The sequence below is a fragment of the Pelodiscus sinensis genome, chromosome 2 (assembly GCF_049634645.1).
Source record: "Pelodiscus sinensis isolate JC-2024 chromosome 2, ASM4963464v1, whole genome shotgun sequence".
Classification (NCBI taxonomy): domain Eukaryota; kingdom Metazoa; phylum Chordata; order Testudines; family Trionychidae; genus Pelodiscus; species Pelodiscus sinensis.
This window is the reverse complement of record NC_134712.1, coordinates 219,956,941-219,980,407: the sequence shown is the minus strand read 5'-3', so window position 1 is coordinate 219,980,407 and position 23,467 is coordinate 219,956,941. Positions and strand designations below refer to the sequence as shown.

At 43.4% G+C, this 23,467-nt stretch overlaps 1 protein-coding gene across 3 annotated transcripts in view; it reads right to left on the bottom strand.

Annotated features, from left to right (window-relative positions):
- CACNB2 (calcium voltage-gated channel auxiliary subunit beta 2) overlaps positions 1 to 23,467 on the bottom strand; it is a 384,628-nt gene that overhangs the window by 135,870 nt on the left and 225,291 nt on the right. For 2 of the 3 annotated variants that reach the window (XM_006119502.4, XM_075922478.1), the window contains one exon: positions 2,072 to 2,191. In XM_006119502.4, the coding sequence (XP_006119564.2) occupies positions 2,072 to 2,191 (120 nt within the window). Of the gene's footprint in view, positions 1 to 2,071; positions 2,192 to 3,020; positions 3,504 to 23,467 lie in introns of those variants that run through there. The other variant, XM_006119505.4, reaches the window with a different exon arrangement.

The following is a 23,467-nucleotide window of genomic DNA, read 5'->3' as shown; positions in this document are numbered from 1 at the left end:
TTAAACTCACATATGAATAAGACAGAAAAAATTAAACTCAGGAAAACAGAGACCCTGGAAAAATATACATTGTATATTGCACTCCAAGATCGGAGACACATCAAAAAGATAGATAAAGATAAAAGAAGAAAAAAAAAACGAACAACACTACGATAGCTATGTTTTAAGTGTGTGTGTATATAATGTTAATCATAAGTATAAATGATGCAAAGAATTAATATGCATAGCAGAGATAAATATACATACACACTTTTGTAGTACTGTGACTATAAAACCTTGCACTTGTATATGCATCTAATGGAAAATACATACTCATGTGATAGGAGCTAGGTCTCACTCAGTGATCATTAATCTGCCACTATGCGCCATGAGTATGGATGTATCGTAGAATTTCTCTGAGGGCCTCAAACTTATTCCTCACAAGGGCTTCTAAAATCCTGATTGCCCCTACTTTAGAAGATAAGTAAAACTGTTTTCTTAAAGAAACCAATACATTCCTTTTAGAGAAAATGGATCTCTTTAACAGCCTGTCTTTACTTATACATGCAGTCCCCGAGTTACGTGGATCCGACTTATGTCGGATCCGCACTTACGAACGGGGCTCTCTCGCCCCGGAGCTCGCAGGCAGCGGGACCACCCAGAGCTCAGCGGTCTTGCCATCTCAACCTCCGGGGTGAGAAAAGCTGCTCCGGGTGCCCCTGGTCTGCTGGGGACCGTCTCCAGCAGACCAGGGACACCCGGAGCAAAGACGGGAAGGCGGAGGGGTCCCGCGCCTCTGAGGCTTACCAGAGCAAAGCCTCAGAGGCGCGGCACCCCGCCGCCGCTGCTTTGCTCCCGGTGCCTCTGGTCTGCTGGGGACTGTCTCCAGCAGACCAGGGACACCTGGAGAAAAGCCGGGAGGCGGAGGGGTACCGTGCCTCTGAGGCTTTGCCAGAGCAAAGCCTCAGAGGCACGGCACCCCACCGCTGCTGCAGCTTTGCTCCCCGTGTCCCTGGTCTGCTGGGGGTGGGAGGGGGGAGGCGCAGCTAGTGCCCCCCCCCCAGCAGACCAGTGAGACATGGAGCAAAGCCCCGGGCCTGTGGTAGAGCAAGTGGGGCACTGCTGGTTGGTCCCGCAGCACCACTCCTTGGCACTACTGGACCAACCCGGCAGCACCCCAGCTGCTCTACCCCAGGAGTCCTGATTCAGCCGCTGCTGATCAGTTTCAGCAGCAGCTAAATCAGCACACCTGGGGCAGAGCAGCTGGGGTGCTGCTGGGTTAGTCCTGTAGCGCCGAGGAGCGGCGGCGCTACTGGACCAACCCAGCAGCACCCCAGCTGCTCTGCCCGAGGCGTCCCCAAGTCAGCCGCTGCCGAAACTGACCAGTGGCTGACTACAGGAAGCCCCTGCCCCGGGCTTCCTGGAATCAGCCGCTGATCAGTTTCAGCAGCAGCTGACTTGGGGATGCCTGGGGTTCTTAAGTTGAATCTGTATGTAAGTCAGAACTGGCGTCCAGATTCAGCTGCTGTTGAAACTGATCAGTTTCAGCAGCGGCTGAATCTGGATGCCAGTTCCGACTTACATACAGATTCAACTTAAGAACAAACCTACAGTCCCTATCTTGTACGTAACCCGGGGACTGCCTGTACATGCCAGGCCAAGAGCAGTCCTAGACGTGACGGATGAAAACTTGGATTTCCAATGCCTAACTTCTAGGATTGTACAATATACATGATTTATGGGGCCAAATCATAATCAGGTAAGACTCTCACTGATTATAAAAAAGGATCTCATGACTTGTCCCTATGTATTAGGAATTGATGGGCTATATAACAAAAAGTAACTAAACTATTTTTAAGCAAAATGAGTCTTCTAATACAGTCAGGGCACTCAAGAATGGCAACTTCTGTCTTCAACCAGTTTGTTTGATAAGTGCAATTTCCAATCACATAGTTACTTTCCTGAACAAGAGATCTTAGGAAGAATTTAAAAAGAATATTTAGAAAAACATTTCTGCTAGTAACCAAATGAGACAACAAGCTCTTAGAAAAAGAACAGGTTCATGAACCTGTGGTGTCAAGAAGTGCCTTACCTTTGCTTTTTCCAGCTGTGCCTGGGCCTGCCGCTCTGCCTCTCTCCGCACTGCCTCCCTGTCTTCCTCCAGAGATACATCTGAATCAGATGGACGGCTGGTGTAGGAGTCCGCTGAACCCTGCAGATGAGAAAAAGAAGTAATGTTACAAATAGAAGAAACATTACAATAAAATGGTGATGTATTCCCATACCTTTCTGATTGTATATTTGTGGAAATACCTTTTAGACACACACACATACACGCGCGCACACACAAACAGAAAAATACAGAAGCAGAGACAATCATTAAGAAGAAGAATATTAAATAAGGGTTTCAAATCTGGAGACTATCCAAAATTGAGGTCCTCTCTTCAGTGGTTTATTTCCTGCCCTAATCCCTATTCTAATTAGTATGCTTTTTGGTAAGCAGAGCTGGTTTCTATGTCAAGTAACGGTGGTGCTGCAGTGCAGGGCTGAAGGACATACAACAGTTTCAAGGATAGCTTCATAAAATCTAAACCATAAACAAAAACATTTCACTACCAGGGAGGGAACAGATTCAATAAAAAAAAAATGCAAAGTCAATATTAACAATTACTATTACACAAGATCAGTGCCGAGAGGTTTAACCCATGCCTTCCATTTTAATTTTAGGGCACCTGACACTCTCTAACAGAAATGATCATGGCTCAAATCCATCTCTGCTCTTTAGTAAAAACATATAAATAACCATAAATCAATTTCCAACTGATTAAATATGCCTCAACTCAACACCTGTTCAAGTATTCCTAGAATGGAACAAGTCAGAATACCAAAGAAGCTCAATAAATAATGACAGCTCTGATTTAGGTCTCATCTTATAATCACAAGAAGAGAATTCTGCTAATTCTATCATAATGAAAGCAACTGTCTTCCCTTACAGTTAAATAAATAAATAAATATTCTGACAATGAAAACATAAGGCTTACACAGATATCAGAATTCTTCAGCCGTCCTCCTTTGGCTCTTTTCAGAAGCCTGATCCAGGTGGCCTTCATTAGCCAGACAGCTCAGTTATTGTCCGCAGCTGCAGCGCCCGGCACTGATTCTCACAAAACATGTGCACAGTGAGCACCGCAGAATCACTGTTTCTTTCCTATCCATGCTCTGCTGCAAGCTCCTTCCTTTGCTTCCCTCTGCCCTTCAAGCTTTCAGACACTCTACTCTAAAGTATTCTAGTGCAAGTAAATTCTTAAATTTTCCAATGCCAGTAAAAGCTTTAGTAATGAAAAAAGAACAGTACATTGGTTCAAGTATATTGTAAGAGCTGTTCCAACTCAATGCAGGGAGATCATACAGGCAAAGATCTTTGCTGCCTTTTTTTTAATTTGTTTTTTGCCTGTTAAAATAGTACTTATAAGAGGAGCTTTTAAATCCAGTGCTAAATGTATTCAGTGATATTTACAAGTACAAAGTTCATTTCATCTCTTCAGAGATAGGATGGGGGTGGGGTAAAAAGCTTTTCACATCACTGGGCATGCTCCATATGTACAGCCTTTTACGCAGATGCTCACATCACACTGTGTTGTTAGTCTATGTCAAATTGCCATTTTACATCAAGGGTAAACAGCTGGAAAATAGCAAGGTCCCTGAAAATTTGGAATAGCTGGTACAGTGTCTTATTTTTGTCACACATTGGTCAAACCACATTTCTCTCTCAGAAAAACCATTTGTATCATACATACTCCTCCTTCACAATTTAAAACTCTGATCCAGAATCTGATCTCAGTTTCAACAATGTAAATCTAGAATAAAATCAATTTAGTTTGCTACTCTGGCGTGCAAGAAGAATTTGACCTACTAACTGTGTCATTTTCCCCACACTAGAAACCATATGCCAGCTAAGCAGTGAATAATTGCAACACGCACATAGACTTACAAATATTGGATGCTAAGGTCAAAAATATATTTAAGACCTTGAACTTGTACATTTAGTTTTAATTTGCTTTAGTCAGTCATAGCCTATAATCATTTCCCAAAATGATATGTGATTGACATAGCTCTGTGTATTTAACTAGGACATTCATGATACAAATTCATAGACAGCTAAGCACTATCTAAATATAAAAGGAAGTCGCAGTCTAGCTGACTTTGAAGTGCCTACCTTTGATATAAATTCACAGTTACATGAAAAATGCAGGAAAGTAGGAAATTCCAGCTGAGAGCAGCAGTCATAAGAAACCTAGTTTTGTAAATCAGACTTTCTTAGAGAATTACAGATATATGGTTGGAAATGTTTCAAGACCAAATTTTGCTCTTGTTTATGTCTGTGCAAATCAGAAATAATTCCACTACAGACACTGAAATACTCTGAATTTATACTACGAGTATACTGCTAACAAACTTTGGCCCTAAATTACTAATTTAAAAGAAATAGAAAATTCTTAACTTTCAAAAACTTTTATCTAGAACTTACAATAGTTACAATTTTGAATTCTTATGAAGTTGAATTTGAACTTATATCCAGGAAACTACTTTTCAAGGGATGTTTTGCTTACCATGAGCACAATACATATATTAGGCTGTCTATTTTTTTTCTAATTAATAATGGGAAAGAGGGCAAGACTTCACTTACAATGCTAAGGAAAAGTGAAAAAAAACCCACCAACCCAACATTTTAAAAATCTAATATCTGTTGTGTCTTGAATATTTTATATAGTCTTGTCTGTTAGGAGAAGTACCGAAGGAAATATAGTCCTTGTCTACATCAGTCTTTTTTCTTAAAATTTCACGCCATTGCTTCTACTGTTACAGCTTCACTAGTAGCTACAATGGCAGAAGAGCAATATGCAAGCTGTCAGCGGTTTTAACTGCATTCCTTTTATGTTCTCTGAGGGTACGTCTACACTGCTTGGCTATTTCAGGATACCGAAGGTATCCTGAAATAATTACCCCATATCTACACAAGTCCCCCATTATTTTGAAATATGTTTTGAAATAGAGGGAGTGCTATTTCACCATCTTGGTAAAACACAAGGGATAAGAGATGGTTCGAAATAGCGTGTTATTTTGAAATTTGGTGCTGTGTAGAAGCATCAAATTTCAAATTTCAAAATAGCATAGGACAAATTGCGTATCTTATTTTGAGTTTATGGTGCTGTGTAGATGCACTCTGAGTGGTGTTAGGTGACATTATGCTTGGCCCTGGTCTACACTAGGACCTTATTCCAAAATAATCCCGCCCTCCGCAAGTTTGAATTAATAAGTGGTGCATCCTCACTCCCAAGCCTGTCATTTTGAAATAATGGGCCACAGAATTCGAACTCTGTACTCGTGCTTTTCATGAGGAGTAACGCAAATTTTGAAAGTGATTTTGAAATAATGGTAGTGTGGATGGTCCGGTGCCGCTAATTTGAATTTATTGGCCTCCAGGAGGCATCCCGTAGCTCCCTAGTGTGCTTCCTGGGGCTCTAAGTCCAAGGTAGTATATCCACATTAATGGAGCCTGCCTTGGACTAATTTCGATCCTTCCTCGTAGTGAGGACTTGCTTGTTCAAATTTGTTAAATCAGGAGTTTTTAAGTTGAATTTAGTAATTTTGAAATAGTTTCCTAGTTTAGACATGGTCTTGTTGACTAGTATTGGTTCTCTTATCATTACTATCAACAGGGTAGCTGCAACAGTTGGAAATATTAAGAATCCTTATCCAAATACAGCCTAAAGGCCGTGCATTCCCTGTGCTCTCAGGAGTCCACAGAGTATCTGAATCTGCTTCAGGAAAGTTATTTCCTATAGCTCCAATAGATGCAATTCCAAACTGCCTTTAAATCAGATCTATATGTAACCACACAAGCAGACCTTAAATGGTATTTAAAAAATGAAAGAAAACAACAAGTTCTGTTACTATAGCATTAACTCTGAAATTTTGAACCATAAGAGTCAATTCCCACAGCAATGCTAATGTGCCTCCTTTGTGAGTATATAGTAATATTCCATTTCAGAATGTGATGGTACTTTTAATAGTCTTCCCCCCCTTGAGCAAAACTATAAAAAGGCAATATAAATGGTCTCTGATCCCCATGAAAAGTCATAGAGTTGGGTAGTAGAATCCTCAGTCCCAGCTAGTCAGGACACATATCCTAGTAGGCTAGGTCTGCTAAAATTGTACATAGACAGCTAATTTCTCCTTTTGGGCCACTGAGTATGTGTAATGCACTGGCTGTGTCCAAGGTCAGCAACAATCCTAATGCACTCCTAAAATGTTACAATGATCAAGCTTAATTTTGTGCCATATGTGCAAATCACACTGATAAACAAGATTATTTTGCTAATAGCAAAACAAGAGCTATAGATTTACTGTAAAAATTGTGGAGAACAATGCAGAGGTATGTTTATAGAAAATGATAAGTTAGAGATACTCTCTCATAAGGGACAGTACTATCAACACAGGAATTTGGAGATAGGCCTTGAAGATATGGATTGGGAACACTGTATGGATGTGAGCAGCAGTTTGCCAGAGATGTTCTCCAATTTGTTTTAACATTTCATTTCTTATTCATTCACTGGTTTGATACTTAACAAACCTCAAAGTTGCTACGGACAGAACTCTGGAACTCTGCACAGAATAACTTGTGTCCTCAGCCCATGGGGCAACCCAGGAAAATGGTAGAGCTAAGGTCAATTGGATCTACAACTATGCAGGCCAAAAGGCAAATCCTCACAGCAGAGAGAATTACACTATCCTCTGAAGCTTCAAGGGGTAGCCGAGTTAGTCTGTACAGGAAAAAACAACAAATGGTCTGGTAGCACTAACAAAATACATAGATGGTATCATGAGCTTTTGTGCGCACAGCCCACTTCTTCAGATGACTGGAATTGGTCAGCTGAAGAAGTGGGCTTTGCCCACGAAAGCTCATGATACCATCTATATTTTTTGTTAGTCTATAAAGTGCTACCAGACCATTTGTTGTTTTTTACTATCCTCTGAGTTACTATAGCTAGGACCTACGTGGTTCCTTTCTCTAGTTTCTGTAGAGACCATCAACTCTGGTTTGTTCAGGAGGTTTACATTCCACTCTCCCAGAATATGGAACAATTCTAGTGCTAGATGTGTTTGGTTGCTAAGATATTATTAGCACCAGTATTTATAGGAATCCATCTGGTATTGGGCAGATCTCAAGGCCAAATACTCTATTTTCCCTTCTCCACATGACAGGTAAATCATTGTTTTCCTTGTTCATCATTACACTGCCAAAATTTCACTTTCCTAGATCTTCACTTAAACCATGTATCATTTATTATTTCACATCTAAGATATTATTTTTGAGTATGAACTCCTGCATTTCAAGTATCTGCAGTTCCAACATGGCCAAACTGGACTTGGCACTTGCCCTCTGTCTGCAGATTATGGCTGTCTTACTCAATTCTATAAATACCTGAAGTATTCCATCCTTAAATTACTGTTGCTGAATTTTTATTTGCATTACTTGCATGTAGAAACTCCTTGACCAGATGATTTTTCACACGTACATATATATATATTTTCATTTTCTTGTGTCTTCTGATACCCCCGTGTCTGGCATTAACACATATTTTTGACACACAAAATATTTTAGTATATAAAATTGTGGTTTGAGCTATAGCTTCTGAATTTTGTTTAATATATAACTGACTTTCTAGATCTTTACATGTTTTCTTCTAAAATAGGTATTTTATCAGTTAGTATTAGTGAAAATTCACACATGCACTATTGTTACATACTATTTCCATACTATATACTATTCAGACACAAAACTATATTCATCCATTCAAATAACTGTTCTTTTTCTATTCACTGATCATATGACTCCCCTTTAAACTGTTACACCATCCTCATATAATATGAGTCATATTATTCATAATCATAATTAATACATTCATCTGAATAACTAGAGAAGATATTTTACATTGGTAAAAAAATTTTCATCCATCAACTTTAAAATGAAAAATTATAGCACTACTGTTTTCTTAACTGGTATGATAGCTATGACAAAGTGATCATAGACATGACTTAACTATTCACTGAATATTAATAAAGATAAATAAAAAAATATAGTAGGGTGGTGACCTCACTAAGATTATTCCCATGTTCACTAGGACAACTATATAATTATAAGTCCTCTTCAAAACTTTACATTTAACCCATGTAACAGAGAAAGAGCTATAGGAAATATTGCATCAATCGCTGTGTTTTTGATGTCTGTAGCACAGTCATAGCCATGTCAGTCTCAGAATATTAGAAAAACAAGATGGGTGAGGCAATATCAGGTATTGGACCACTTCAGGAGAGTTCCATTACTTTCCCAAGATACATGGAGGGGCAGATCGCAGGTTTCGAGAGGATGTATGCTCCTCGCTTGGCTATCTCAGCCTCGGGATTGTTCAGCAGCCTGTGCACCTGGGTGCACATGGAGCACCAGTTCGGAGCAGACAGCCCCGTGAGGCTCTCACACAGGAACCTTGCACTCCTTCTCAAAATGTTCTTGCACAAGCCTGCCTTTCTCCGGACTCCATGGTGGGTCACCTTCCCACCAGAAGCCACCACTAAGTAGGGTTCTGTCAGGGAAACACGCATCAGTGCTGCACATAGTCATGCTCACACTCTTGGGACAGCACAAGTGCGGCGAGGCAGAGTTCACTGATCCCCTGCAGGGGAACCTGCCAGGGAAAAGAAGTGGAGGGGACCCCAGTACTACCCTCCCCAGCAAGTGTTGTTTTCGTCAGCGTGGATCTCCTGGTGGTCCTCCTCAAGTTCCTGTTCATGGAATGGAGGAAGTCCAGGTGTTCGCGCTCTTAGTAGTCATGGAGTCGCTGGCACCTGTGGCTCTCACATGGGGTTGGGAGGATAATGTGGGAGGTGGTGGACACGCCTCACCTGCAGCTGGCCCAGCTCTGAATATCTTCCCCTCTCCCCCAGCAAGCAGGGATAAATGTCCTTTCCCTGTGGCATGCAGCCACTGCTGGACCTGGTGTGTGACACAGAGGGACACAGAGGGAAGTGGAGCTGCTCCGTTCCCTCCTCCCACCCTTAGGCTCTTGGCCTGGCCAGCATGGGGATTGTGAGACTTTCCTGGGACATCTGTGCCACAGATGGCCTTGCTCCAAGCACTTCAACGTCATCTGCACTGAAAACTTTCGGTGTCAGTTCATAAATAAGGGCTAGGCTTTGTGCACACTGTCTCCTGGGATGATTGGCCTTTGCTCTTCACGGCTGGGCCAGCTGCAAGTGAAGCGTGTCCACCACCTCCCATACTATCCTCCCAACCCCACGAGAGCTACAGGTGCCAGCGACCCCACGACTACTTGGAGCAGGAACACCTGGACTGCCTTCATTACCAGGAGCTCTGTGCTGACCAAGAGCTATGGCACAACATTTGGCAGCAGCTGTCCTGGCACCAGGAGATGATGTGTGCAGCATAAATGAGTGCTGTCGAGTGCATAGTTGCCATCATGGAGTGGTCCAGAAGCTGCCTCCCAACACCTGCTCCCCCCAAGTTCTCGCAGCACTTGCCCCCAGCCCTGATTTCTCCCCCTTTCCTCCTGAGGGTCCCACACAAAAGGTGGTGGGACCACCTGAGGCAGGTGCTAGTCCCAGCCCCATCCCTGAGCCCCTCCTCCCCCATCAGTCCACCCTCCCAGGGTCTTTCACCAGTCCCTCCCCAGGTATATATTCCTCAAATAAATATACACAACTTTATTGTTTCACAACAAAAAGTCTGGTTTATCTTACCTGCAGTTGAGGGAAGGGGGAGGAAGGTGAATATGTGAACTCTGCATCCATGATATTTTCTATTAGAGGTCTAGGAAATACAACTTTTTTGAATAAGTACCTGAAGGACTACCCCACTAACTTTTTCATTAACATGATATTACTTTGCAATTATACATTCTAATTATATTAAAACTAAATCATCAGGGATAAAAGGTTTTGGAAAAATGCCAAGCTATTTATTTTAATAGTGCCATTTTGAATTTATGCAGTAAACTAAACTGAAGTTAAAAATAAGAGATCTTATGTTCATTAAAGGGCAATTCATCAAAAATTCTTGGCTCCTTTGGGCCATTAATGCTCCAGAGCTTGTCAACCAGAGTCTAGTCACAATGTCCCTCTCAGTTCTTTGGCACAGGCCTCGGGGAAGTTAGCCACTCACTCACTACACTCACATTTACACCTGAAGGCTCAAATCACGCTTTCCCATTATGGCTATAGAAGGAAGGCATTGAACTTCCATGAGGTCAACTGAGTTCTCTGCTGTGTTTACAGAAACAGAGATCTCTTCAAACTAATTGTCCTCTATCTTCAATACTCCATCTTCAAAGCACTTTTAAGTGACATACAAACTGCTATTGAAACAGTTGGGGAGTGTAGAGCATGTACGCAGTAGAGAAAGAAGATATTATGCAGGAAACGACTCTCTATTTACTCTTAAAATTACTGGCAATTTGGCACATAGATCCAGCTTGACATTAATAGCTTCCATTGCAGTTAATTTTACCTTCAGCTGGATGAAATAGCCTTTGAGTTTCCAGAGGATCTAGATCAGGAAAGGAGTGGAAAGCACTGGACAAACATATTTACACTCCTGTCATCCTACCGTGAATAAGGTAGCTGAAGCTGACATACTTAGGTCTGTTTACCACAGTATCTTTATAGTGGTAAGACAACAACTGGTGCTCTTGAGTTGACTCTGCCTACTCTTCTCATTTTGGTGGAGTACCAGAGTCAGCAGGAGAGCGCTTGGTGGTCGATTTATTGCATCTATACTAGATTAAATAAATTGACCCCTCCTGGCTCAACCACTACCTGTTGATCCAGCAGATAGTGAAGACATACCCTGAGTCATAATTCCTTCCTGGTGCTCATCTTGTTGTAGTGCATCTACCCACCTCTCCCACAAAGGATTGCGCCTAAAAGCCCAATCTAATCCATTTCTTCTACAGGTTGTATCTCCCTTCACTGGGACTCAATGTTCTGGCAACAACCGCGGTCCGGCATGGACCACAGATGTTTATGAACCACAGAGCTTAGAAAGAGGGAGGTCTGGCAATGGGACAGGAGCATCATAGGGGACACCGGTGACTCAGCCGGGAGCCCAGAGTCAGGGTGTTTGTGTACAGGGAGCAAAGCAGGTAGTTCTGGCCCCAGCGCAGCTCCCTGGCCCTGGGGGTTGGGGAGCTCCGGCCTGGCAGTAGCCAGGAATCTCCAGCTGTGGATAGGAAGCTCCAATCCCAGAGGCAGACAGGGAGCTCTGGCCCCAGCTCCATTCTGGCTTCGGTGGCCCAGGAGCTCCAGCCCCAACCCCACCGGTAGCTAGGAAGCTCCAGCCCTGGCCACAGAGCTCTAGCCCCAGTTGTGGAGCTCTAGCCATGGTGCTCTGGCTTCAGCAGCAGCAGCAGGGCAGTGACATCTAGAGAGTCCTGGAGAACTGAGGCAACAGTGGGGGCTGGCTGGAGGTAGAAAGGGCCATGAGGGGCGGGACCTTCCCTGGTCCAGCAAATCCCCTTGTTCAGGACCAGTCAGATCCCAAGGGTGCCAGATCAGCGAGGTCCAACCTGTATTATACTTATACACACATATATGCAGTCACAATTCACATGTATTACTAAATACATATAGGTTGAACCTCTTTAGTCTAGCACTCTCTGGTTTGGCAATATCCATGGTCCAGTATGATTTTAGTTATCCGGATCTCCACTTATCAGGGGTGTAAAGTTTCCTACAGTCCATAAAGATTGTTTACAGCCACCAGTCCTGGTTCTCAATGTTCTGTCCTGTAATTTAGCTCTAATTTACCTCTCAGGCTGTGTCTACACTGCAGTTCTTTTTTGGAAAAAGGTACGCAAATTGTGAACCACAATTTGCGTATCCTTTTCCGATTCTTTTCTCAGAAGAGGTTTTCCTGACAGTTGGATCATCTACATGGCCAAATGTGGGAAAAACCTCCTCTTTTGGAAAAGCCCTTATTTCTTATAAAATGAGGAATATAGATCTTCCAAAAGAACATGCCCCCTTTTTCAGAAACGGATCTGAAAATGTGGACACGTTCTCTGGAAGCAGCCTCTATTATCATGGCAGCAGCCCCTGTCTGTGGGGAGTCCAAGCTGGCTGCAGAGAGAGGCTGTTCTGTATCAGAGGCAGCAGCACAGGGCATCAGGCAGTCAGTCCGCGAGGGGAGCTGGTTTTTAAACAGGCTCCTCTCGTGGACCAGATCCCACCTGCTACTCCCCGCTGCTGCCTCTGATAAAGAGGCTGCAGCGCAGGTTGGCAGGAGGCTCCCCCGGGAGTGGGGCCGGAGCGCACTGGCTGCTGGCCATGCTCCCAGGGCTTATCAAATAGTTGTGTAACCAATAATATTTTATGTGGTTAAATGACTATTCAGATTACATGATATCTACCGGGAAAGGGTGGGGCCTCGGCTGGGTAGCCATCCCTCAGCACCATATGGACCATGCTGTGCTTCCCTCAGCCAGGCCTCAGTGCTGCCTGGATTGAGACGCAAGAGGCTCTGGTGGTAATTTAAAGAGCATGGAGCCTCAGGCTCTTTTAAATCACTGGACCCCAGGGCAACTGCCCTCTTTGTCCCTCTCCCCAACCAACCATTGCCAGCCCTGACTATTAGCATTTCAGAAGAATTGCCATTTCTTTCACTTTTAACAGTGGATGGAATTCTCCACAAATAAATATTAAGAAATCCCTGGACCAGGTGTATAATGATAAATGTGCTATTTCATCAGCTGCTCATTCGCTAATAGTGCAATTTTAAAAGTGTTATTACCACAGAAAAGAATTAAATTACATTAGTCCAAAGTAAAATTCATAAGAATTTTAAAGGACCCAGGCAACTCTACTAGTTTCCCCATGAGGAATTTCCTTTCTTTCAATCCCAAGTAGGATTTCTGGCCATGTGAAGACAGCAATGCCTCTCATATCTGCAAAGATTAGGGATGAAAGAGAAACATCACCTCATTTCTGATAAAGTTTGCAGATGCACAGATTGGGGGAAGGATAAATAATGAACAGGATACCTCATGTATACAAAGTGATCTTGACCATTTGGAAAGCTGGGCACAAGCAAACAAAGAAGATGCATTGCATAAGGACAAATGTGAAGTTATATAACTAATAAAAAAAAGTAGGCCACACTTACAAGAAGAAGGAATCTACCCTGGGAAGCAGTGACTCCAAAAAAGGCATGGGGGACTTAGTCTTTAATCAGCTGATGATGAGCTGCAGGAGCCATTGGGACTAATGCAATTCTTGGATGTATATCTAATGCTGACAGGTAAAACCAAACATGGGACCTCTGGAGTTTCATACATAAGCCTCTACAGCTTGAGCTAAAAGCCAGCAGGTTCTCAGCTAAGGCTGGAGGGCACACTCATTTTCCCTCTCTGTAAGTGGTATAAGTGCCACTATAAGAGAAAATACCCCACACCCAGAAGGTGTGTGGGTTACATATAAACAGGGGAATATAGAATATAAGTGGAGAGGTTCTCATCTCTGTATCTGGCACTGTTGCAGCCACTACTGAAATACTATGTCCAGTTCTGGATTTCACAATTCAAGAAGAATGATGAAAAGTTTAAAGAGCTATGAGAATGAATAAAGAACAAGAAACATGCCTTCTAGTGATTGAGCTCCTTGAGTTTATATTAAAGAGTAAAGTGACCTGATCACAATCTGTAGGGCCTGGTTCTACAAAAGGAATTTACATCAACTTTAGCCCTATACAGTCAATTTTTCTAAGTGATGCATCCACACTACTAAGCCTGTCATGTCGACATTAAGAGCCACAGAAATCGATTTCAGTACTCCTGCTTTTCACGAGGAGTAACACTATTCCCGACCTTGCATGATTGAATTTACGCTATTGTAGATGCAGTGTTGCTGGAAAGTCCATGCTATTGGCCTCTGGGAGGCCTCCTACAGCTTCCTACTCTGACCACTCTGACCAGTGCTTGTGCCTCTACTGCATTCCCCTGGTGAGCACAAAAAGCCACGGGAACAGTACAAGGGCTTTTCCCATGTAGCCAGCACCAGGAGCCCATTCTTGAATGAGCAGCATACCACAGCACGTGAAGATGACTTCAACTAATCCAACCAACAGTGTAACGACTTTCTGGACTTCTCCTCCCAGGGGTTCCAGTTCCCAGGGGGCACAGAAGAGCACCAGAGTGGAGTGTCCAGGAGATCCTGGATCTCATCGATGTATGAGATCCAAGGTGACTCCATCCTCATTGAGTTCTGAACCAGCAAGTAGAATGCTGAGATTTATAGTTGGATCACAGGCTGGCTGGGGGCTAAAGGCTATTCCAGGGATGTCCAGCAATGCAGAGTGCAAATCAAGAAGCTGCACTAGTCCTACCATAAGGCGAAGGAAGAAAGTGGATAGCCTGGTGTAGTACCTTGCTGTTTCTATGACCAGCTGGATGCTATTTTGGGGGGCGGCTAGTGTCCACAGTGTGACCGTGAAGTCTGGCATCTGCCTGGAGTACACTGTGGTAGGAGAGGGGCAGGAGGAGACTAGCCAGCTGGTGTTCAACGAAAGTCAGGAGCTGTTCTTGATGATGGAGCCAGTTCTCTCACGATGTCTCCAAATCCAGCATTGACCCCAAAGAGGGTAGTTCTAGTGAGTTCACAATTGGGTTTGTGGTCCAGCACATTCTGTGCCTACACAGTTCAGGGGGCCTAGAACAGCATATTCATGTGTCTGTAGGTGAAGCAGGAGTCTTGTCTGCACAGCCCCAGGAAGCTCTCACATAGGAACTCCTTAATCCTTCTCACAAGGTTTTTGAGGAAGCTAGCCATATGTTCTCTGCGGTAGGACACCTTCCCACGCCAAACCACGAGTAAGTGGTCTGGTGACATTGAACCAAAAAGCACTGAAGCATAAGGCCCAGGTTTATGGCCACAATCAGTCAGCATACACTCCCTATCACTCTGTATGATTCAGAAAAGACTGATATCTCACATGGCAACCTGCATGAAGGAGGAGGGGAACCTATTAGTACTATTCCTGGGAGGCTGCATGTGCTGGACACACATGCTCACCCTCGACTCCCATGGGCAGGAAAGCAAGCAGTGTCCCCAGGGGCCACATGTGCCAGACCTGGCATGTGGTAGACACAGCAGGAAGCAAACCCACCCCTTCTCTCCTATCTCGTCCGAGGGCTCCTGCCCTGGCTAGGAAAGTAGCACTGTCCCAGGAAGCCATATATGCTGGACCCAGCATGTACTAGACACAACAGCAAGCTTCCCTCTCCCACTCCCCCTCCTCCCACCTGCAGGCTCCTGCCCTTGCTGGCCCTTTACCATGTCTGCTTGCCTCTGGACCAAGTGCATCCCAATGCTCCCCGAGAAGTCTGTGCACCTACTTTAAAGTGCCCGCTTTAAAGCAAACATTTGGCCTTGCATGGAACATATCTCCTTTGTCTTTACAGAGACCTTCAGTGTAGGCTAAGAGAGTAGGGATAGACTTAACGCAATGTACCTGTTAGCAATGTAAGCAAGTAGTTGGCTAATTAACTACCCAATAAGCCTGGGCTTATCTGGTAGTCAAGCTGACTACTCGCATTCCCCCCCCTTGCTACAAGGGGGAGAGGGAAGCGGGAGCCCTCCCCACTGCTGCCTCTACCATAGGCAGCAGCATGGGGGTGGGGTGGGTCAGGTGAGGGTGCTGTGAAGCAGACTCTGTCTGCAGTGGGCCCAGGTTCACCGCAGGCAGCTCCAGTCCACGAGGAGGTCCCACTTGTCTGCCTGGCTCCTACTGCCTTTTAAATTACAGAGCCACAGCTGGGTTTGGTCCTAGCATGAGCTGGGACTTAGCTGGTTGCCTTTCCCTATCAACTAATTTAGTAGTCGATAAAAATTCTATCAACTACTCAATTAGTAAATTAACCTAATTTTAACATCCCTAGTTCCTGCTGTAATATCTGTAACTTTTCTTTGCAGCTGGGCCAGCAATCAGCTCAGTGTGAACACCATGTTTTCCAGCATCTGCCCACCTGCAGCAGATCTGCAGGTGAAAATGCATGAGAGAGGAGATGTTTCAAGATGCATGCACTACCTTGTGGTGGAGATGCAGGCAGAGCAACAGGCCAGATTGCAGAGTGACAGGAGAGGAGAGCCACCAATGAGCAGCTCAAGAGACAGCACGAGACCATGTTCACTTCTCTGACCTCTGTGATGGAGGGTGTGGCATTCTGTCTGGAGTGGGCCTTCCTCCAGAATCCTGCCTGCCCCAATGAAACCCCTGGTCCCTCCTCCATCACCTTTCCCGACTGTGCCATGGTGATGTCAGAGAAATAGCCTTTGTGATGCATGAGTGCCTGCAGCAATGAAGAAGTACCCCTTGTGGTCGATGTACTTGGTGGCAAAGTGTCCGGGGGTCAAGATGGGGATGTGTGTGCCATCTATGGTGCCACTACAGTGAGGGAAGCCCATCGCAGCAAAGCCATACACTATGGTCTCCATGTTTCCCAGAGTCACAATCCTCCATAGCAGAATAGTTATTGATGACCCTGGATACATGCATGACAATAGCCCCCACTGTATATTTCCTCACTCTGAACTGTTTCCTGACTGACTGGCATTGCAAGCTTCCATAGGGTAATTGCCACATGCTTCTCCATGGTCAGAGCAGGTTTCATTCAGATATTTTAGGGCCTCAGGAGAAAGCCATTCACACCGTTCCAGGAACGTGGCCTTCTCTATGCAGAAGTTCTGCAGCCACAGCTGATCATCCCAAGTGTGCCTCACCTCCTTGCCACATTGAGCTTCATCCTCGTCCTCTTCTTTGTGAAGCGACATCTGTATGCTGTCAATGTACAGTGCTGTGAGGTGCACAATGACACACATGAGCCTGACAATGCTTTCCTGCCAACAGGGCCCCATACTCACGCTGCTATGGCATCTGCATATGCAGGGCTCGCCGAACTGCAGCAAGCCCCACTCACCAGCCGCACTGTCCGGCGATTTGCGCATGTGCAGATCGTTCTGCGCATGCACAGATCGCCCAAATCCGGCTCTTCTGGGTTACAATCTACTGGCCACGGGTGAGTAGATTGTATTATTTGTCGAGCTCTGTGCATATGCAGCCAGGGCACACTGCCTCCCCTCTATCTCTGGGGAAGGGACTAGATGAGTGCATTATGTGACACTGGTGACATATGCCCCTAAACACCTGCTACAGAATTCTGGACTCAGTGGATGCCAAGAGCATAGCCCAGAAAGCATAGCTGTCCCCAGTGCCTCACTCTTTGAGTGAATGGAAGGCTCTCTAATGGGGACATGATACTTCAGACTACATGCAGTTCTTCCCTTCAGTGAGGACACAGACTTTCGACTTCGCAAAATTGGATGGTAGGAAGTTGACCATATTAGATTCAACCTTATCCTATAGTGTAGGCATGCCCTAGGTGTCCACATGGAGAACAAAAAATTGAGAATGGGTCCTTCAAACTTGCAGACAAAAGTATAACAAGATCCAAAGGCCTACTGTTGTTCTCATTCCCTATAAACTGTCTACTTTTTTTAGCTATTTTAGATATTTGTCCTTAGATGAGACCTCATTTCTGTAGGGACTGTAGTTTCTTGGATATCTGCACTTAGCTTATTGTCTTTGCTATCATAATGTAAAATATTTGTTTATCAATTTCTTTTGAAGAGGCTTAATAAATCACTTATTACACTGAGTTCACTGGCAACTTTTGAATCCCCCCTCCCAGAAGAAGAAATTATTTGAAAAGTAAGGTTGAAATCCTACCAAGAAAGATGCGTATTAATATAGCCAGCTGAACGCATGACCCTCCCCTCCCTTTGGAGTGTGGCTGTTCAGACATAAACACCTGTCTTTCCCCTTGTTTTGTACCTCTAGCTCTCTTTTAGCTAAAACTTGACTCGTTCCTGTTAAGCAAATGCAGTCTAGACAGATTCTGTTCATCGAGTTTCCTGTTAAGGCTAGACACTTATTTTAAAGATGTTAAGCTGATGCAGTTTAGATAATTATTGTTAGCTAAGCAAATGTGGTTTAAGTAGCTTCCTCTCGTGTCAAAAGGTCTCTATAATGTTACATGTTTTGCAATTGTATTCCTGCTTATGAATATGTATAAGTGCATGGGGAAGTGTGAGTGAGAAACATCCAATCATAAGGCAGTCCAGCTCTCTGTGAGCATTTAAGGCAAGGTATAACTCTACAGGTGTATAAATTAACATGATGGGCAGCCAGGGCTCGCTTTCTCTCCAGACAAAATATAACATCACAGCAGAAACCTGGGACTGGCTCAGAGAGGAAAGTCCTCTTGCAAATCTGAAGGGATCTCCAGGGATTGCTGTGGCCTCACAGTCAATCTCCAGGAAGCTGTTGCCTGGCTAGCTCCAGGTGCCTGTGAAATTGGAAGAAATCTACGCCACCAGATTGCCTCCAGACTGTTAGTATGAATGTGATGCATGTGTGAGTATTACTATATCCTTAAGAATTTACATCGATAAACAACATTCAGCACTGTTTCAGTTAACTTTTTGTCTGAATTCATTCCTCAGCTGGTCTGGGGATGGGCAACAATTAAAAACTATTTTGTCTGCTCATGTTTCAGTACTAAACATCACAGTAAAGAGCTATTGTACATCATAAAATAGATTCCATTTGTATTTAAAATTCCAAATAAAACCAATGCTAACCACTCATGCTAATGCTAAGTTAGCATTAGAATTCAGATCAGAAACATGTTGTGTTATAAATGACAGTGTACAAACAATTCAACATGAAAAATAAAACCCCTCAGGGCTTTCATTCATTTCTCAGTAAGAAGTTTCTATAATTGTAGGTTCCTATTTTCTTGTAATTTCACCAGTCATAATACCCAACATTCCCCATTTTTCCTTCCTACAAACTCTTCATTAGAACATTGATCTGTGAAGAATACCTGCCAAAAATGAAAAATCAAACATTGTATGGAAACTGATAATAATATATGAGAATAAGAGCTTTGTTTGCTAAAAGAAGAATTCAGGATTCTTATGGAAAGAGTTCTAAATTCCCCACTCCTCCCTATTATATTTCATAGCACTAACTTTTAGTTAGTTATATTATGATCTGAAAGAAACACATAGAATATATATATATATGAACACAAAAGTATGTCTATACAGCAGCATTATCTTGGAATAACTGATATTATTCTGAAATAACAAAATGTGCATCTCCACAGAAAGCCATTATTTTGAAATAATGTTGAGATGGAGGACTTCTTACTCCAATTTTTGGGAGAAACCCGAGGTCAAGCAAGAGAGAGATGGTTATGTTGACCATTCCCTGGGTTCCCTGAAATGACATGCCCTCTATGAGGCAGCAATTGAAGTATGGGAATATTATTACTTCCCGACGGCGGAGGTATGCAGTTACTACAGCCAGAGTCTTTGAAAAAACTCTCGGAGCTATCGAAAGGCTGAATGGGAAGAGGCGGTATGATAGTGTTGGTTGCCGACTATGAAATGTAAAAAGCATCAGTGCACCAGATTAATCATGATGTGGACGTACATATCCTGTAGGTTGAGAGCTGAGAGCCAGTCCCTGTGATCCAATGCAAGTATAACTGTTGCTAGCATCACCATCTTGAACTTTCTGTATGTTACATACTTGTTGATTTTTCTTAGGTCTAAAACGGGCCTCCATCCATTGTTTTTCTTCTGTGTTAGCAAATACTTTGAGTAGAAGTTCCTCCCTGGAAAGCCCTGCAAGGGTATGTCTAAACTAGCCCCCTAATTTGAACTAGGGAGGCTAATGTAGGCATTCAAACTTGCAAATGAAGCTCGGGATTTAAATATCCCAGGCTTTATTTGCATGTTCCTGTCCGGTCGCCATTTTTAAATGCCACTATTCCGGACTAACTGCCTGCGGCTACATGTGGCAGTTAAACGGTAATTCGAACTAAGTCCTTAGTTTGAATTACCTTTTACACCTCATTCCAGAAGGAGAAACAGGTAATTCGAACTAAGGACTTAGTTCGAATTACCATTTAACTGCCGCGTATAGCCGCGGGCAGTTAGTCTGGACTAGTGGCATTTAAAAATGGCAACCAGATAGGAACATGCAAATAAAGCCCAGGATATTTAAATCCAGGGCTTCATTTGCAAGTTTGAATGCCTACATTAGCCTCCCTAATTCAAACTAGGGGGCTAGTGTAGAGATACCTGAACTGACTCTATCACTCCTATTTCTAGGAGGCGTTGGACCTCCTGTTGGAGCAAGACCTCATGAGATGGGTCTCTGAAAAGGGACGGGGAGGGGAAGGGGATAGAGGAAAGAGAAATGAAATAGATGGAGTAGCCCATTTTGATGACCTCCAGTACCCATCGGTCTGATATAATCTGCAGCCATTGATGAAGAAAGAACTGGGTGAATTGAAGGTGGGTAGATGATGGTGTCACTGCTGCAGGGATTTTTCTCTGGCTCTTGACTAAATCTTCAAATCTGTTGCTGGAGGATGAAGGTTTGGGTAGCTGTGGATTGCTAGTGACATTGAGTTCTGCATCTCTGTGGTCTGTGCTTCTCCCTGAAGTCGTATTGAGATAGTTGCCTCTACGACTCCCTAGGACTGCAATAACTTGTATCTGAGCCTCTTGTTAGGTGATGTATACACACTTAGGGCTTATAATGTGGTTTGGGAGTTCTTCATGGAGTGTAGGACTTCATCCATTTTGGCTGCAAAAAGGTTGGTTTTATCGAAGGGGAGATTTTCCACCTTCTGCTTCAACTCCTTAGGTATGCCCAAATAAGGAGTAACATTAGTTTGGTTTGAACTAACACGGCTTGGCATGCACTTTCACTTTCGAAACAGCTGTTGAGTGGAATAACGCGCCGGCGAGATCATGCTAAAGAAGCGTGTGATATTTAAATCCCCACTTCATTAGCAATTTCTGTCACCTACATTTGCATCCCTAGTTTCAACTAGGGAGTAAGTGTAGACGTACCCTCAAAGAAGAAAATAGAGTTGTTACCTGATTAAAATCCATATTAGTCCTTGTTTGGTATACCCAGAGAAAATTTTTTAAAAAGTTAAAAAGGTTTAACTGCTCATCCAGACAAAGAAGAGAACTTTAACCCACACAATCCCTTTGCTGACAGTGTGTGGCCACCACATGGCTATTTCTTTATATGGAGAGTTCCATCCTGAGAGCTTACACTCTGAAGAGTCAAAATAAAACACTGTTTATTTCATTTTAAGTAGATTGTGTTCTACACAATTTGGACTTCCCATGCTGAAGATAATCCAGATAAATTAAACTACAGACCGTTTACAAGACAAAGAAGCATGCCATATCACTAAGTCACTTGTCTTTGAGCAAGAGAAAGTCAAAGGACAAACAAATAAAAACCCCATGTCAAGGCAAGTTAAGAAAAGATACAAAGTAAAATTTCTGAATGTATACAGGTTTCAGAACATTTTTATCAGAAAAAAGTTGTTTGGTTTATTCTCCTTTCATGTTAATTAAAATAATTTAAATCTAATTATTTAGTAATAACCTAGAGTGACCCAAATAGTGTATTGATCTGACAAATGTGATGTAAGAGGTCACAGTGAATTCTGACACCTACTTATCTTCTCAATTTATTTTCAGCAAAAGAGCTCTCGGACCCCCAGCAATTCTTGTCTTGCCTACATCTATGAAGCACAAATTTAATCTGTAAGGGTATGTCTACACTACCCTGCTAGTTCGAACTAGCGGGGTAATGTAGGCATACTGCACTTGCAAATGAAGCCCGGGATTTGAATTTCCCGGGCTTCATTTGCATAAGCGGGGAGCCGCCATTTTTAAATCCCCGCTGCTTCGAACCCCGTGCAGCGCGGCTACATGTGGCTCGAACTAGGTAGTTCGGACTAGGGTGCCTATTCCGAACTACCGGTACACCTCATTTCACGAGGAGTAACGGTAGTTCGGAATAGGAACCTAGTCCGAACTACCTAGTTCGAGCCCCGTGTAGCCGCGCTGCACGGAGTTCGAAGCAGCGGGGATTTAAAAATGGCGGCTCCCCGCTTATGCAAATGAAGCCCGGGAAATTCAAATCCCGGGCTTCATTTGCAAGTGCGGTATGCCTACATTACCCTCCTAGTTCGAACTAGGAGGGTAGTGTAGACATACCCTAACTTAGGCTGTGTCTAGACTACATGCCTCTGTCGTCAGAGGCATGTAGATTAGACACATAGGCAAAGGCAAATGAAGCCACGATTTAAATGATCGCAGCTTCATTTACATTTACATGGCTGCCGCGCTGAGCCGACAAACAGCTGATCAGCTGTTTGTCCGCTCAGCACGCTAGTCTGGACACTCCCCTGCTGACATCAAAGCCCTTTGTCGGCAGCCCCATTATTCCTTGTGGGATGAGGTTTACCAGGGCTGCCGACAAAGGGCTTTGATGTCGGCAGGGGAGCATCCAGTCTAGCGTGCTGAGCGGACAAACAGCTGATCAGTTGTTTGTTGGCTCAGTGCGGCAGCCATGTAAATTTAAATGAAGCCGCGATCATTTAAATCGCGGCTTCATTTGCCTTTGCCAAAACAACAAATCTACATGGCTCCGTCGACGGAGCCATGTAGTTTAGACGTACCCCTATACAATATATAAATTGTACTTGTGCTTCCATAAAGATCTTTTGTCTAGTTCTTCTCTGAGTTGTGGTCAGAACTGGATCAGAAGTGACTGAAAACAGAGCAAGTAAAATTGTTCTGTACTTGTTCTTTTTGCTCCCTTGTAAAACAGAACCTTACATATTAAAGAGAATACTGGAATGTACATGTGCACCAGACAGAATTAGTTTATTTTTTGTAAGATATGAATCATGGCAATAGAATTTTTGCCACCGAAAAAGTTATTCGATTGTGGCATGTGAGGTTTCTTATAAACAACAGCCATCTTGTAATAGTACTTTACAAGTTCAAAGTATTTTACTGTAATCATGTCAGCCCACCTAGTAGTTTGTTGTTATTGTTGTTGTTTTAAAATGGAAAAACAGAAACAGACATCAAATGATTTTTGCAAGGCCATATAGGTAGTCATTGATATAGGAAGGATTAATATCCAAGATTTCCTGACTGATAATCCTATGTTGTTTTTTTCTACACTAGTGTTTCCCAAATCAATGGATAGTGTGGGATGCAAACAACTAGATGGAGAGATGAGGTAAATAAGGGTACGTCTACACTTCCGCGCTAATTCGAAATAACTTAGTTCGAATTTGTTAATTCGAACTAAGCTAATTCGAACTAACGCGTCTAGACCTAAAAACTAGTTCGAATTAGCGTTTTGCTAATTCGAACTAGCATGTCCACATTGAGTGGACCCTGAACAGGGCTTAAGGATGGCCGGAAGCAGTGCCGGCAGGGCATCAGAGGAGGAGCGTGG